The sequence below is a fragment of the Lactuca sativa genome, chromosome 7 (assembly GCF_002870075.4).
Source record: "Lactuca sativa cultivar Salinas chromosome 7, Lsat_Salinas_v11, whole genome shotgun sequence".
Taxonomy (NCBI): domain Eukaryota; kingdom Viridiplantae; phylum Streptophyta; class Magnoliopsida; order Asterales; family Asteraceae; genus Lactuca; species Lactuca sativa.
In genome coordinates, this window is record NC_056629.2 from 163,890,188 (window position 1) to 163,905,114 (window position 14,927).

Genomic DNA, 14,927 nt, shown 5'->3' on the forward strand with positions numbered 1-14,927 from the left:
TGTCTGTTTTCTTGGTGGATGAAAGGTTGTAGATGGAAAGATTCAAGTTAAGAACACTTGAAGATTTGAAGATCCTAAGAATAGTAACACTTCATAATGTGTGTAAATGGATTGAAACTAGTATATAAGTATGTATAATCACTAGATTATAAAGGAAGTACTTACTAAAACCTCAAGAACCAACTTGGAAGAAATTAGCTATGGAAGATGAGAGCTTTTGTTTGAGAAGATGGTGATGAGCGAGGGCCTCTTGGCCGTGAATAAAGAGAGAGAGGGGGAAGAGGGTGGGGTGGGTAGGGGGGACATGGATGGGACATTGGTATCATCTTTCATATCCAAAACAACAAAATCAATTGGAAAAAACAAATTTCCCAATTTTGACCAATATATCCACAACTATGCCTCGAGGATGAGCCATTGAATTATTATCCATGTGAATCGTCATTCTAGTAACCTTTAACTTTGGAAGATTTAGCTTTTGACAGAACGAATAAGGCATTAAATTTATGCTTGCTCCAAAATCAGCTAAAGCATAAGTCTTCATTTTATTTCCAAATTCACACGGGAGAATGAGGCATCCAGGATCTCCCATTTTCTTTGGTAATTCTCCCAATATCACTTTAGAACTTTGCTCACTAAGAATCACCTTGGAATTCTTCTCTAGTTGTTGGCGCGTATCGCCTAAGTCTTGCAAAAACTTAGCATATTTAGGAACTTGGGACAATGATTCAATAAAAGGAGTGTTTATAGGAATATCCTTCACTTGCTTCATAAACTTTAAATGTTCCTGCTCTAATGGATGAATCTTAGCTCGAGAAGGAAATGACATCAGAGGACCAAAAACTCAAGTATCAATAGAATTTTCTGATCAGACTGGCTCCACGTCATGGAGAATGAATCTCCACGTCGTGATGTCGGTAATTCAGCACCCACTTCTTCTTCGGTCTTCGACTTCTTCGGTTGTGTTCCGGGCTGATGTGGATCGACTTCGAGGGCTTCTAGGAATTCAGATATGGTATCATCTTCAGTTTCGATCACCGTGACTTGTAGTTGCGGATTTTTTTCGGGAATTTTTGGAGAAAGTCACTCATTAACCAACGTAGTTAATTGTCCAAGTTGAGCTTCGATGTTTTGGATTGATGCTTGATGATTCCTTAGCAAAGATTGCTAGTCCCTCATGAGAATTTTCTAGTCTCTTATCTCCATGAATCTAGTTAGCATGGACTCTAAATCGACCTTCTTTTTAGGTGGCAATTGCTCTTTTTGAAAAAGCCTTGGCCAATTTGCCTAAAATTTTCTTCTTTTTGCTTTTTATATTCATCATATGGAAACCACTCTTTCTTTGGCTTCTTCCAGTCTTCATCGTATTTGTCTCCACTAGAGTAGCATACTTGAGCTTTCTTATTCCCATTCTCATCCAAATGGCTATCTTTTGTCACATGTGGACCATTGCATCTTTCACAACCCACACAACTAGCATGTATGGATTGGTCCATCTTAGTCATTCTTCGGTCTATAGTGTTTAACATAGCTAAAACAGTTGCCATATCTTCAGAAGTGCCACTCCCAATTCCTTTCGCTCCATCATGTCTAGGATTGTGGTATTCACACGAATGCTTAGAAAACTCTTCAATTATTTCCTTAATCTCACAGGGATTTTTCTTTGTTAAAGGTCCTTGAGAATCAAGGAGTTGCCTTGTCATCACGTTCACCCCATCAAAGAGGATTGATACTTCTTGTTGCTCATTCAAATAATTTTGGGGACAATTTCTTATTAATCCATTGTATCTTTCCCATGCCTTGTAGAGTGAATCACCCGGTTGTTGCTCGAAGTTTGTTATGGCTTTCTTGATTTTAGCAACTTTACAAGGTGGGCAAAAATATTCTAGGAACTATTCACGCATTTGCACCCAAGTAGTGATTACACCGGGTGGAAGTGCCTTTAGCCAATCCCTAGAAACTCCCTTAAAGGCAACGGGAAGCATTCTTAAAAGCACTATCTCTCTTGAAACATTCAGGATGTTGAAGTAATCAGCTATTTCATTGACTTCATCAAGGTGTTTGTAAGCATCCTCATGATCTTTCCCGGGAAATAGGACTTCCTTAAGCATGGAAAGAATATTTCCTTCAGCTTAAATGTTGCGGTAGCAAGAATTTCAGGTTGCACTAGATCGGGACCGGTGTCCTCTCTGATTCTTTTCTTATACGCCTCCATGGACATGTTAGCAATGTTCGCCACTTCGTCTTTTGACTCGTTTTTGGGTTTGCTCTCTTCTTTTTGACAAAATTACATAAATAGTCCTCGCGGTTGAAAAAATCGACCAATTATGGTCCTTATGATGAATTCTTTACATAGATGGTCCCCGTGGTTTCAAAATCTTGCAGAGATGGTCCTTTGGGTTAACGTTGTTAACTTTTTCAAGTAAGTTCTATGTAAAATGACAATTTTGTTGTTCTAGCATAGCGACCATTTATGAAATTTGTTCCTGCTATAGGACCATTTATGTAATTTTCTCTGTTATTTATTTTTATTTTTACTTAATTTATTTATATATATTCTAGGATTTAGATGTTTTTAAGGTTTTGTTTGAATATGTTGTTTATTGTTTTTCTTTTATATTTTTTCGCAAATATTTTTTAACGTTTTGTTCAAATATTTTTTCCCTATTTTTTTAAGTTTTTTCAAATACATTTATTGATGTTTTTTGATGTTCTATTGGAATAATTTTTTCCATTTCTTTTACGTTTTGTTATAATACATTTTTTAATGTTTTTATTAGTTTTGTTTTTTTATATTTTTTGAAGAATTTATAGTCACTGTAATCATAATTCGTAACTTAATTCGCTTACAATCATGTTGTCTTTTCTTTCTTTCTATATTAATACAGATAAGGTTATATAATTATTATTTTTTAATTCATATATTTAACTATATAAAACATATAATGTTGTATGAGTATTATTTTTGTAAAGTTTTGTATAAACATTTTTTGTAAAAAAAGTGTAAAAATGTTTGTTAAACTTGAATAGGATTAATATAGATTGGCTAAATGGAATAAATATGATAACCGGAATTCGAAACGGGTGTCAGGTTATACATAGGCTAATCGAAATCTGTTTAACTTAAAAATGCACAAAATGTCTAAAAACAAAAGATAACTTGAAAACATTACATTTAAATCCAATGTGAAATGACATGGTCGCTCTCGACAAGGATGTGAGACGGTCTTAGTTTAACCTATGTATATTAATCCTATTCACGTTTTACACTTTTTTGTTATAAAAAAGTTTTAACAAATAATAATTATACAACCTTATATATGTTATATAGTTTAATATTTGAATTAAAAAATAATAATTATATAACCTGATAAAAGAAAAATGAAAACATGATTGAAGGTGAATGCAATTACTGTTGGATTAGTGTCTAAGCCCATAACTATATTTGGTAAGTACTTGACCCGGTTGCGCATGGTCCTTTTGGGTTGCTTTCACCAAAGCAACATGATAGGATAATTTATCAAATGAGAGGTTATTATGGTTTATTAATATATTATATGAATAATATATTAAAGGAGAAATCATATAGTTTAATTAATATTAGACAAGAATTAATTTTGTGGCTAAAAGACATTAATTAAATAAAGGGGACTTAAATTGTCAAATGTGTGATAGTGGAGTATTTGGCTGAGAAGGCTCATGGAACTAGGCTTGGACGAAATTAAGGATGTGTCCATCCTAATTTCGGCCAAGAGGCCCTCTTCCAGAAGCTTCATTGGACTACTTAAGGCCTAAGCTATCCATTAGGGTTTTGACTGAAACCCTAGCAGCACCAGTATAAATAGGACCCAAGGCATCCAATTTTCGGCCACTAGATACCCTAGAAAGATCATAGCTGAAATTGTGACTCTCCTCTCTCTCTCCATTATCATCCTCTTGCTTGTGTGGTGTTTGTAAGCCATTAGAGGAGTGACACTTGTGACTTTAAGCTCCAAGGACAAGAAGATTCAAGCTTTGAAGAAGAGGTAATCGTCTAGATCTGTTTTCTTATGTCAATTTTGAATCATGTATGCTACATCTAGGGTTTGTAAGTCTTGGATGAATTGCATGTACAATAGAGAAGCCTAGATCCAAGCTTTAGGGTTTGCATGAGCACATAGGATGTTATTTTGTGTAAAACCCATCAGTGGTATCAGAGCTTTGATTAGCTTCTATTGTATTCGATGCTTTGTGTTTCATTCTTGCTTGAAAATCGAGTTTTTGGGTCTTCTGCCTGACAGACTCGGCGAGTCATAATGTGGGCTCGACGAGTAGGAAGAACTCGACGATTCCATAAGGGGACTCGGCGAGTCGGGTCGTCAGACAGAGGGATTTTCGGGATTTTTTACTGTTTTGCTGAAGGATAATTACCAAAATTGTTTTTGACTAATAAAATCTGAATTTTATTGTTGTTATATGTTTATCCTTACCAAAACAAAAGATAATTACCATTTAATTGAATAATAAATTCCTTATGTGATAAATTTTGATTATTCAATTATTTGATGAATTATCTTGTGAATAAAATTAATTAGGTCAAATTTAAATAATCATTAAATTAAATGTTTAATTTTAAATTATTTGCTATTTGATCCTATGTGTTTTGAAAAGTTCAAAACTTGCCCCCAAGTTTTGAAATTTAAATTTTTGATTAAAATTTTAATTTGAACTATTTAAATTTCAAACCCTAGAATTTTACAAGTTTAAAATTCAACCTTATACTTTATAATATTATAAGATTAATATATATATATATATATATATATATATATATATATGTGTGTGTGTGTGTGTGTGTGTGTGTATGTATGTATGTATAACTTAAATGCTAGTGTTACCGTTAGTACGCCTCATTCACGAAGTCGATCTATAAGGGGGGGGTATAAGGTTATAGCCTATAAAATGGTCGTTTAATGGGTGTCCACTCTCACACACAGCTTCCTTGATTGGTGGAGGGCTGTTAGCCGAATGGGTAGGATAGGGCAACCCTTTCCTTATTAAAAGTATAATGAATCTATAAAAGTAACTAAATGTTTTTACAAAATTCTCAATCTTAGTTACTTTAGGCAAAAGTGAATTGATGCAATTCCATGAAATTACACTTTGTACCCTTTCTAAGACATTAGTGGAGCGTGTGTGGTTAACCGGCACACTAATTGGGTTCTAAGAAAAGGTTGCAAAGGGTGAGTCATTGTTTGTCATAGTTCGATGGAGCGTGTGTGGTTGACCGGCACATCGAATAGGTGACTGTAACAATGAGGGCACCATGTATATTTTCATGGTTATTCACACCCACTTTGTGATCATCGGCATCGTAGTCACAAACTTGAGGGGCATATCGAGATTTAAACATTCCATTGAAAAGTTCAATGAATCTCAAAAGATCTAGGACTTTTCAATACATTTAAAATTTAATCTTTTTCCGTTTTTCATGGTGGAAAATTAGTGAATCATCATTCACTTACCTTCAAATTATTTACTTGTTAGATTACGACATCCCTCTTCTAATTTGTAAATAATGTTGTTGGATCCTAGCCCTAATTTCTCATTTGGGTGTTTAACTGGTGACTCATTTCTAATCAAACTTTGTTCTTTTTCCTTTTCAGATGTCGAACGTCAACAACAACGCTTCCGGCTCAAATTCCTCCGGCTCGTTCTCACTCATGAACTTGTGTGGGAGAATGATCTTTGACGGGTCCAATTTCAATGATTGGATCTGCAACATCTGAATGGTCACTCGTTATGAGGACAAAGAGTATGTCCTCGATGAGAAGCAAAAGGATATCAAAATCAACACTGCCTCTGCTGAAGAAATTGCGGCCTTTGAGGCCCATGAGCGTCATGCTACGAAAGTCCATTGCATCATGCTGGCTACTATGACTGCAGAACTCCAGAAGTCATATGAGGACATGTATCCCTATAATATGCATCAAGATCTGTTGGACCGGTACCACCAGAGCGCTAGGAAAGAGAGGTGTGAGATCATCACTTTGATGATCACTGCCAAAATGGGTAGCGGAGAGTCCCTTGTCGCCCATCTACAAAAGATGCAAAGATATGTCGATCGCCTACTAAAGTTGAATGTGAACTTTGATGAAGAGCTGGAAATTGACATCATCCTTCACTCCTTGCCTCCCTGATACAACCAGTTCTGCATGACCTACCACATGAATAAGGAAGTGGTCACTTTGAGCAAGCTTCAAGGCTTGCTAAGGACTGCTAAGAGCAATCTCAAAGACAAGTATGTTGCATCAACTCCTACTCCCATTATTGCCCCAGTCTTGGCAATTGGGCAAGGGAAGGGTAAGAAAAGGAAGGCTCCCTCAAAGAGAAACCACAAGGAAAAAGTCCCAAGATGGTACCTCTTCTAGTGGAACCAAGGCTGGTTCTGCTAAACCCAACTCCAACCCCAAGGAGGCTGAGTGCCACCACTACCACAAGATAGGGCATTAGAAACGAAGCTGCCCAGAATATCTATAAGAAATCAAGGATGGGAAGATCAAGCCATCCTACGCAGGTATATACACTATTAAATCTAATTATTCATCACATTCTATTTCTTGGGTACTTGATACAGGATGTGGTTTTCACATTTGTTCTGATTTGCAGGGCCTAAGAAGAAATAGGGATGTGGAGCATGGGAAGATAAATTTGATCATGGGGAACAGAAGATCGTCAACTGTCACTAGTATCAGAGTTTACTCTTTGATGCTCAGTAGTGGATTAGGATTAGATTTAAATAATTGTTGCTATTCGCCAGATATGGCAAGAAGCATCATTTCATTTCATGGTTTGTATAGACAAGGTTTTAGATATTCATTTGATAATGAAAAAGGTTCTATTAATGCTTATCTTAATGGTGTTTTCTATTTTGAATCATTGCCTTGTAATGGAATATATGAAACTATGATGGTTGTAGAAAATTTAGGAAATGATGTGTTGTGTATTGATTCTTCCAATGGTTTGAATAAAGCATGCTTGTGGCATTGTCGTCTTAGACATGTCAACAAGAAACGCATAGCCCAACTCCAAAAGGATGGAGTGTTGGAGTCATTCGACCTTAGGGACGATGACGTGTGTGAGTGTTGTTTACTTGGAAAGAAGACCACGTCACCCTTCACTGGCACTTGTGAAAGGGGTGAGGGTTTATTGGATCTCATACACACTTTAGATCCACCATAAAGGATGCAAGCCGCTTCTATGTGACTTTTACCAATGATTATAGCAGATATGGGTATATCTACTTAATTAAGCACAAGTCAGAAACCTTTGAAAAGTTCAAAGAGTTTAAACAAGAAGTGGAGAATCAGTTGGGCAGGAAAATCAAGATGCTTCGATCCGATCGAGGAGGAGAGTACCTAAGTCTTGAATTCCACGACTACCTCAAGGAATGCAGAATCGTTTCACAATTGACGCCACCTAGGACACCGCAGTTGAGCGGTGTGGCTGAGAGGCGTAATCGAACCTTGCTAGACATGGTTCGTTCCATGATGAGTTGTGCTTCACTACCTATCTCATTTTGGGGGTATGCCTTAAATACTGCCGCCCATATCCTTAACTTAGTCCCTACGAAGAAAGTTGCCAAAACACCTCACGAGATGTGGACAGGGAAAGCTCCCTCATTAGCACATATCAAGGTTTAGGGTTGTGAGGCTTTCATAAGATGAGAGACTCACGACAAGCTCTAGCCTCGTAGTGAGCGGTGTATTTTCATCGGCTACACGTAGAAATCCTTTAGATATCTCTTCTATAGACCGAGTGACAATGTTGTCTTTGTTGTGAGGAGAGGGGTTTTCCAAGAGCGAGACCTCATAAGCCAAGGGGACAGTGGAAGGAAAATCGATCTTGAAGATATTCAAGAGTCGAGCGATGAAGGACCTTCTAACGCTGGCGGTCAACCCGAGGAGGAAGCTTCGGTTGAACCGATTGACGAGTCCTTACCTCTTAGACATTCCGAAAGAGTTCGAGTTCAACCCCAGTTTTATGGTTTTCATATTACTACAGAAAGGGATACGTTCATTAGTGATTGTACACTAGTGAATTTGGACGAACATAACAACTATAAGGAGGCCATGGTAGGCCCGGAGTCTGCAAAATCGAAAGAGGCTATGGCAACGAGATTCAGTCCATATATGACAACCAAGTTTGGAATTTGGTTGACAATGTACCAGGTCGTAAGACGGTCGGGTGTAAATGGATCTTCAAGAAGAAGACCGACATGGATGGGAATGTACACACCTATAAGGCGCGATTGGTTGCGAGGGGTTTCACTTAAACTCCCGGAGTTGACTATGATGAAACCTTGTCACCATTTGTGAAGATAAAGTCTATTAGGGTGATGCTAGCCATTGTTGCATTTCATGACTATGAGATATGGAAAATGGATGTCAAAACCGCTTTCCTTAACGGGAAGTTGGCTGAGGATGTTTACATGGATCAGCTAGAGGGTTTTATCGATGCGAAGCACCCTAATAAAGTGTGTAAGCTTGAGAAGTCCATTTATGGACTGAAACAAGCGTCTCGTAGATGGAATCTTTGTTTCGGTGAGAAAGTTAAATAGTTTGGTTTTCTACGAAGCGAGGATGAATCATCTGTATATGTCAAAGCCAGTGGGAGTATAGTTAGCTTCCTCGTATTGTATGTCGATGACATACTACTCTTAGGAAACGACATCCCGACGCTTCAGGAAGTCAAGTCCTGGCTTGGGAAGTGCTTCGCTATGAAGGACCTCGGAGAGGCTGCCTATATTTTAGGAATAAGGATATTGCAAAACAGAAGTAGAAGACTAATAGGACTTATTCAGAATACTTACTTGGACAAGGTAATAAAGCATTTTAGTATGGAGAATTCAAATAAGGGAGAGTAACCAATCCAAAGTAATGACAAGTTGAGTAAGACTCAAATCCCAAGTACCGAAGTCGAGATAGCAGAAATGAGCTGAGTACCATACGCTTGTGCAGTTGGCTCGATTATGTATGCTATGACTTGTACTTTCCCTGATGTAGCCTTCGCTTTGAGCATGGTCAGCAGACATCTAAGTGGGAGACTGTTGGATTAGTGTCTAAGCCCATAACTATATTTGGTAAGTACTTGACCCGGTTGTGCATGGTCCTTTTGGGTTGCCTTCACCAAAGAAACATGATAGGATGATTTATCAAGTCAGAGGTTATTATGGTTTATTAATATATTATATAAACAATATATTAAAGGAGAAATAATATAGTTTAATTAATATTAGACAAGAATTAATTAAGAATTAATTATGTGGCTAAAAGACATTAATTAAATAAAGGGGACTTAAACTGTCAGATGTGTGATAGTTGAGTATTTGGCTGAGAAGGCTCATGGAACTAGGATTGGACGAAATTAGGGATGTGTCCATCCTAATTTTAGCTAAAAGGCCCTCTTCCAGAAGCTTCCTTTGACTGCTTAAGGCCTAAGCTATCCATTAGGATTTTGACTGAAACCCTAGCAGCACCAATATAAATAGGACCCCAAGGCATCCAATTTTCGGCCACTTAATACCCTAGAAAGATCATGGCCGAAATTGTGCCTTTCCTCTCTCTCGATTATCATCCTCTTGCTTGTGTGGTGTTTGTAAGCCATTAGAGGAGTGAAAATTGTGACTCTAAGCTCCAAGGACAAGAAGATTCCAACTTTGAAGAAGAGGTAATCATCTAGATCTTTTTTCTTATGTCAATTTTGAATCATGTATGCTAGATCTAGGGTTTGTAAGTCTTGGATGAATCGCATGTACAATAGAGAAGCCTAGATCAAAGCTTTAGGGTTTCGATGAGCACATAGGATGTTATTTTGTGTAAAACCCATCAATTACGATTATAATTATAGTAGCCATGCAATCCTTTAACAAATATAAATACTAAATGTTAAAAAATGTATTCGAGCATGACATCAAAAAAACAGAAAAGTTATTCCAACAAAACATCAAAAAAACATTAATAAATGTACTTGAAGAAAACATCAAAAAGATTAGAAAAAAATAATTTGAGCAAAAGGTCAAAAAATGTTAGTTAATATATATATATATATATATATATATATATATATATATATATATATATATATATATATATATATCATTAAACAATATATTTAAACTACTCTTAAAAAAATCTAAATCCTTAGACATATGATTAAAAAAAATAAAAACAATAATAAATAATAGAAAAAATTACATAAATAGTCCCTGTGGCATAAACAAATTACAAAAATGGTATACAGGAAGGACAAATATGTCATTTCACATAGGACTTAACTGAAAAACTAACACTGTTAGTTAAAAGGACCGTCTTTGCAAGATTTCGAAACCACGGGGACCATCTATGTACAGAATTTATCAAAAGGACCATAATTGGTTGATTTTGTCAACCACGAGGACCGTTTATGTAATTTTGTCCTTCTTTTTCTAATTCGGGTTCGGACTCATATTCGAATTCGTGAAGATTAGGATTTTGCTCAAAGCTTTCAAACTTGCTTTCGTTCTTTGAGGAATTGCTTGATTCACCCAAGTTCTTCCCTTTCTTATTTCCGAAAACTGATTTATGATCTTTAAAAGGTGACTTCTTTGGTGGTAGGGTTTCTCCTACGTTCTTATCCGTCTTTTTACGAATAGATGACTCTGGATCTTTAAGTGATGGTATCAAAGGTGTGTTGGATCTACGAGTCATGTACTACTGCAACAAAAACAAAAATAAAAATGTAAAATTGAACAAAAACTACTTAAAAAGCCCTAGTGAACGTCCACCACAACGTGGTAGTGAATACCACCTCGTGTTGTCGCAGAAAATTCAAACGGAAATGAAAAACTTAGGAAAAATGTAAAATAACTGAGTTCATGTCGTGAGCTTAAGGCTCATGTCGGAGTTCAGTTCTGAAAAAAAAACGCTCAAAATTAACTTTTTGCAGGTTTTACCCCACAAAAAGGATCGACTAACCAAAAGCAAATAAATTTTAAACCAAATAGTCGTTCCCCGGCAACGGTGCCAAAAACTTGTTGTTTGTCGAAAGACAATGTATCTTTTCGCAAATAATATAGCACAAATAGTCGGGTATCAAACATAGGGAACTGATTTAATTAACTAATTTATCTACTAAATATTAATCTAAGAAAAGCAAAAGTTAATTCAGTTTTTATCCAATTTTGCAAGTTTAGATAAACTTATTCACTTAACTATCAAATTCAATCAATTACTAAAAACAATCATGTTTAGTTTGAATCCACTTCTCCTCTATGGTTAGCTACTAATTATGGATAATTCATGTTGGTTACCAATTATTATATTATTAGTAATTTAAGTCCAAATTTACTAATGTTTAACTAATTCATGTAGAACTATGCATGGTCATATATAATTAAACACGGAATCAATTATGAAGTATGAATGGAGATATGAAAGATTTATTAAACAAACAAAACTATGGTTATAATTTATGTTCTTCAGCACATCTAAATTTAATTACTTCAATTACTTATCTAAGATTTTGTCGATCCTAACTCTAGCAAATTTATGGTCACTAAATCACTAGGTGTTAAGTTCATGTAATTTAATAGTCACTAAGCTACAAAGAACATGAATTCAAGCAATTTAAGTATAAAATATTAGCATGCTAGATATTAACAATCAAACACAAGCATATAACCAACTAGTAAAATTCATAATTAATAAACTATTCCATGAGTTGAAGCTTCATCTAGCAAAACAGAGGCAGCTCGATTCAGCTACTCATGGCTGATAAAATAAATTCATATTCAATAATTAAAGACATGTTCAACTTGTACCAAATCAAGGTAATGGTTATGATCTTTAATCAATCGTTCTTCCTTGGATGTTTAACACTTGGATTCTCCAACTTGTTTTTCTCCAGAATTCGTCTTCTAAAACCTCCAAATCTCCAGCCGATGTCCCAAATTCGTAAGTTCCAAGGCTTTATATAATTTTCGTAATTTTTACACTTCATGTCGTGAATTAGGACGTCACGTCGTGAATTAAGGTGAATCCTTATCGGGCAAGGACTCTGACTTACCATGCACTTATCTTCTAGAAACACCCACTCCACATCGTGTAAGAGAAATCCACATTGTGAGTTGAGCTTTTCGCTGGTATTTCCTTCTTTTAGTTCTTCAAACCTCCAAAGTTCCGTTGTTTGTCGCTTTTAGTCCTTATTCTTCAAGATGGCTCATTTTGGCTACAAAATACAGTTCAATCTTATAAGTACCATACATCTTTGCAAATAACCAAAATATGTATAAAAATGTATATATTGCCTATCCTTACATTTCCTTTTGATATAGTTTACTCCATAATTATTTTATACGTATATATATTATGTCATATCTATAAATTAATTATTAGGTTTTTGATATTATTAGGATATTAGGGTAGAGTAACAACTAGATACAATGCTAATCGTAAAATTTGGCCAACATAACGACAAGAAACTAAGTTGTTATAGGGAATAGGCCAACATAACAACTATGTATAAGCATCGAGTATAATCTTAGGCATTATAACGACTAGGCATAATATCTTATTTAAGGCTTAGGCAGGGTATCTATCGGGCATAATATTATCCTAACGTTTGCATGCAGATTTAAAATTATTGATATATTACAAGTAATACTATTTTACAAAAATTATTTAAAAAGTTTTATAGCATGTATCCCCACCCCCCCCCCCCCCCCCCAATAAAACATTTGAAAAGGGTAAAAATGGGGTCGTGAAACGCACCCTATAAGCATGATACTTTGATGTAGGGTAGATTTGGGCTCAGGACCTCATAGATCGCATCGGGATAGAGTCACTTCGACCAGAGAGAGAGAGAAGAGCTACTGGGATTTGGTGTGCATATGGGGTGTGTAGATACCTCTATTTATAGTTGAGTTTTGAGGTGTGTGTGGCATAAATATATGTGCACGTCGCGTGTGAGCCTCATGGCTCCATCCGGGAGTCACCACATGTCACTCTCTCGTTGGGCCACATCACCCACAATCTTTACGAATATGGGATTAGAATGCATCCAGGGCAAGGCGTGCACCTCGCACGCACAAAAATGATTTTGTAAAAATGATATTTTTTGCGTACGAGCTCCAATCTTTATCGTCTTTATATTTATGAGATGATCTCAACTAGTATTACAACTTTCCTTTAGATTGTTTTGGCTAGTTTTGACTTTCACATTTTAGCTTAATGTGGTTAAAATTAAATGATTTAAAAAAATATATCTTTTTCATACGATCTTCGTTTTTAGTGTTCATTGTCCTATTGTTCTCACCTAGAGAAATACTAACACTTTCCGTTTGGTGACACTAGCCAAAACTCGACCAATCTCTTAATCCTATTTCGTTGTTAATAACTTTAATTACGAGGTTGATTTTACTTTTTACTAAAATCATAACTCCTCCATTCAAAGTTAGATTTTTAAGAAACTTATATCCTTGGAATGATCTTGTCGTCTATTTTCCAAATACATTATCCAGCTTAGAAAACAACACGACTTTTGGACACTCATTTTTGAGCCTATGAGTCGATTTATCCTTATACGTAAGACTATAATCAATCACATTTATTTATAAAAATGAAATATTATATTGATACTTTATTACATTTATTTATCTAAGCTAATTTCTAATGTTGGTCAGTGACGGAGTTTATCCAATTGTCACAGTCCCATTGAGGAAAACAAACAATAGAACACCCGAAGAATAGGAATGTCCTGTGTTTTCCAAAGCAAGAAATCGATGCAAGTTAATTTGCAGGTAATATCAGTGGCAATTTTTGAGGAATTTATGAAATGGGGGCCATGAATAAATCGATCTAGGAGTAGAAAAACAATAAGAAGAAAAGAAAAGTGAACCCTAGGAATCTTGGCTTTGATACGAAGTTGAAAGTATAATTTTTCTTAAATTCCTATAGTTGTATTATCTTATATTTACAGATATCAGATACAAAGGATAGATCCAATTGTTTAGGATCCTTACCAATACAACACATTAAGATATAAGTACAATAATGATATATACTCCTATTTTGAATGTATATATGGGATATTCCTTATGTTCACAGAACCAACTGTAAACCCATCAGTATTGCCCAACTCCCAAATCTAGGTATCTTGATATTTCGATATGATAACACCCCTATGGATCTCCCGATACCAATTTCAAACCCACTGACCCAATATGCAACAGTGCTTAACAGTATAATTTTTCATCTTTCTCTCATAAGAAAAGTATGACAAAAGTTCATCAAAGAGAAGAAATCAAAGTCCAAACCTCTTTATAAAATAAACTTACACCACCGTCTCTAAAATGTGTTTAATAAGTATAAGTGAAAACAATTAGAGTGATGATCCAATTGAAATAAAATTTATAAACATCTCAGGTTGTTAGAGCATTCACAATGGGGAGTTTAATAGAATAGTTAAATGAGGTGTCATGCCTACTGATACAACTCCACCATTGTAAAATGTTACATTGGCATTCAATGGATTTGGAGTTCAATGCTCATTGAAATCTTCGACGAGAAAAAGGAAAGTCCTTAAATCTTTAAATAAATATTTTTTAATACGTTTCATTGAACTTGTAGAGTTTAATGCATTGCGGGATAAAAATGAATAGAGTTGTATGGAATAGTGAATGATGACATGACACTCCATTGAGCTCTATAGAGTTCAATGCATTGTGCATGCCTTTAGTATAGTAAAAAAAGACATAATATAATATAGTTAATAATATCATAAAATAAATGTTAAATGTGAATGACTTCTTTAAATTCAAATACTAACTCCATGTAAGTGTAGTCATCCATGTTTAGATTTAAATCACCGGGAAATCAACAATAGTAAATAGATACATAAAAGGAAATATT

The 14,927-nt window shown here is 35.4% G+C and overlaps 1 protein-coding gene across 1 annotated transcript; it reads right to left on the bottom strand.

The window, feature by feature from the left end:
• Nucleotides 1-349: 349 nt before the first annotated feature.
• On the bottom strand, nt 350-829 carry LOC111895655 (uncharacterized). Its single transcript, XM_023891732.1, has one exon. It carries the CDS (start codon nt 827-829, stop codon nt 350-352), a length of 480 nt encoding a protein of 159 aa, XP_023747500.1.
• Nucleotides 830-14,927: the final 14,098 nt, after the last annotated feature.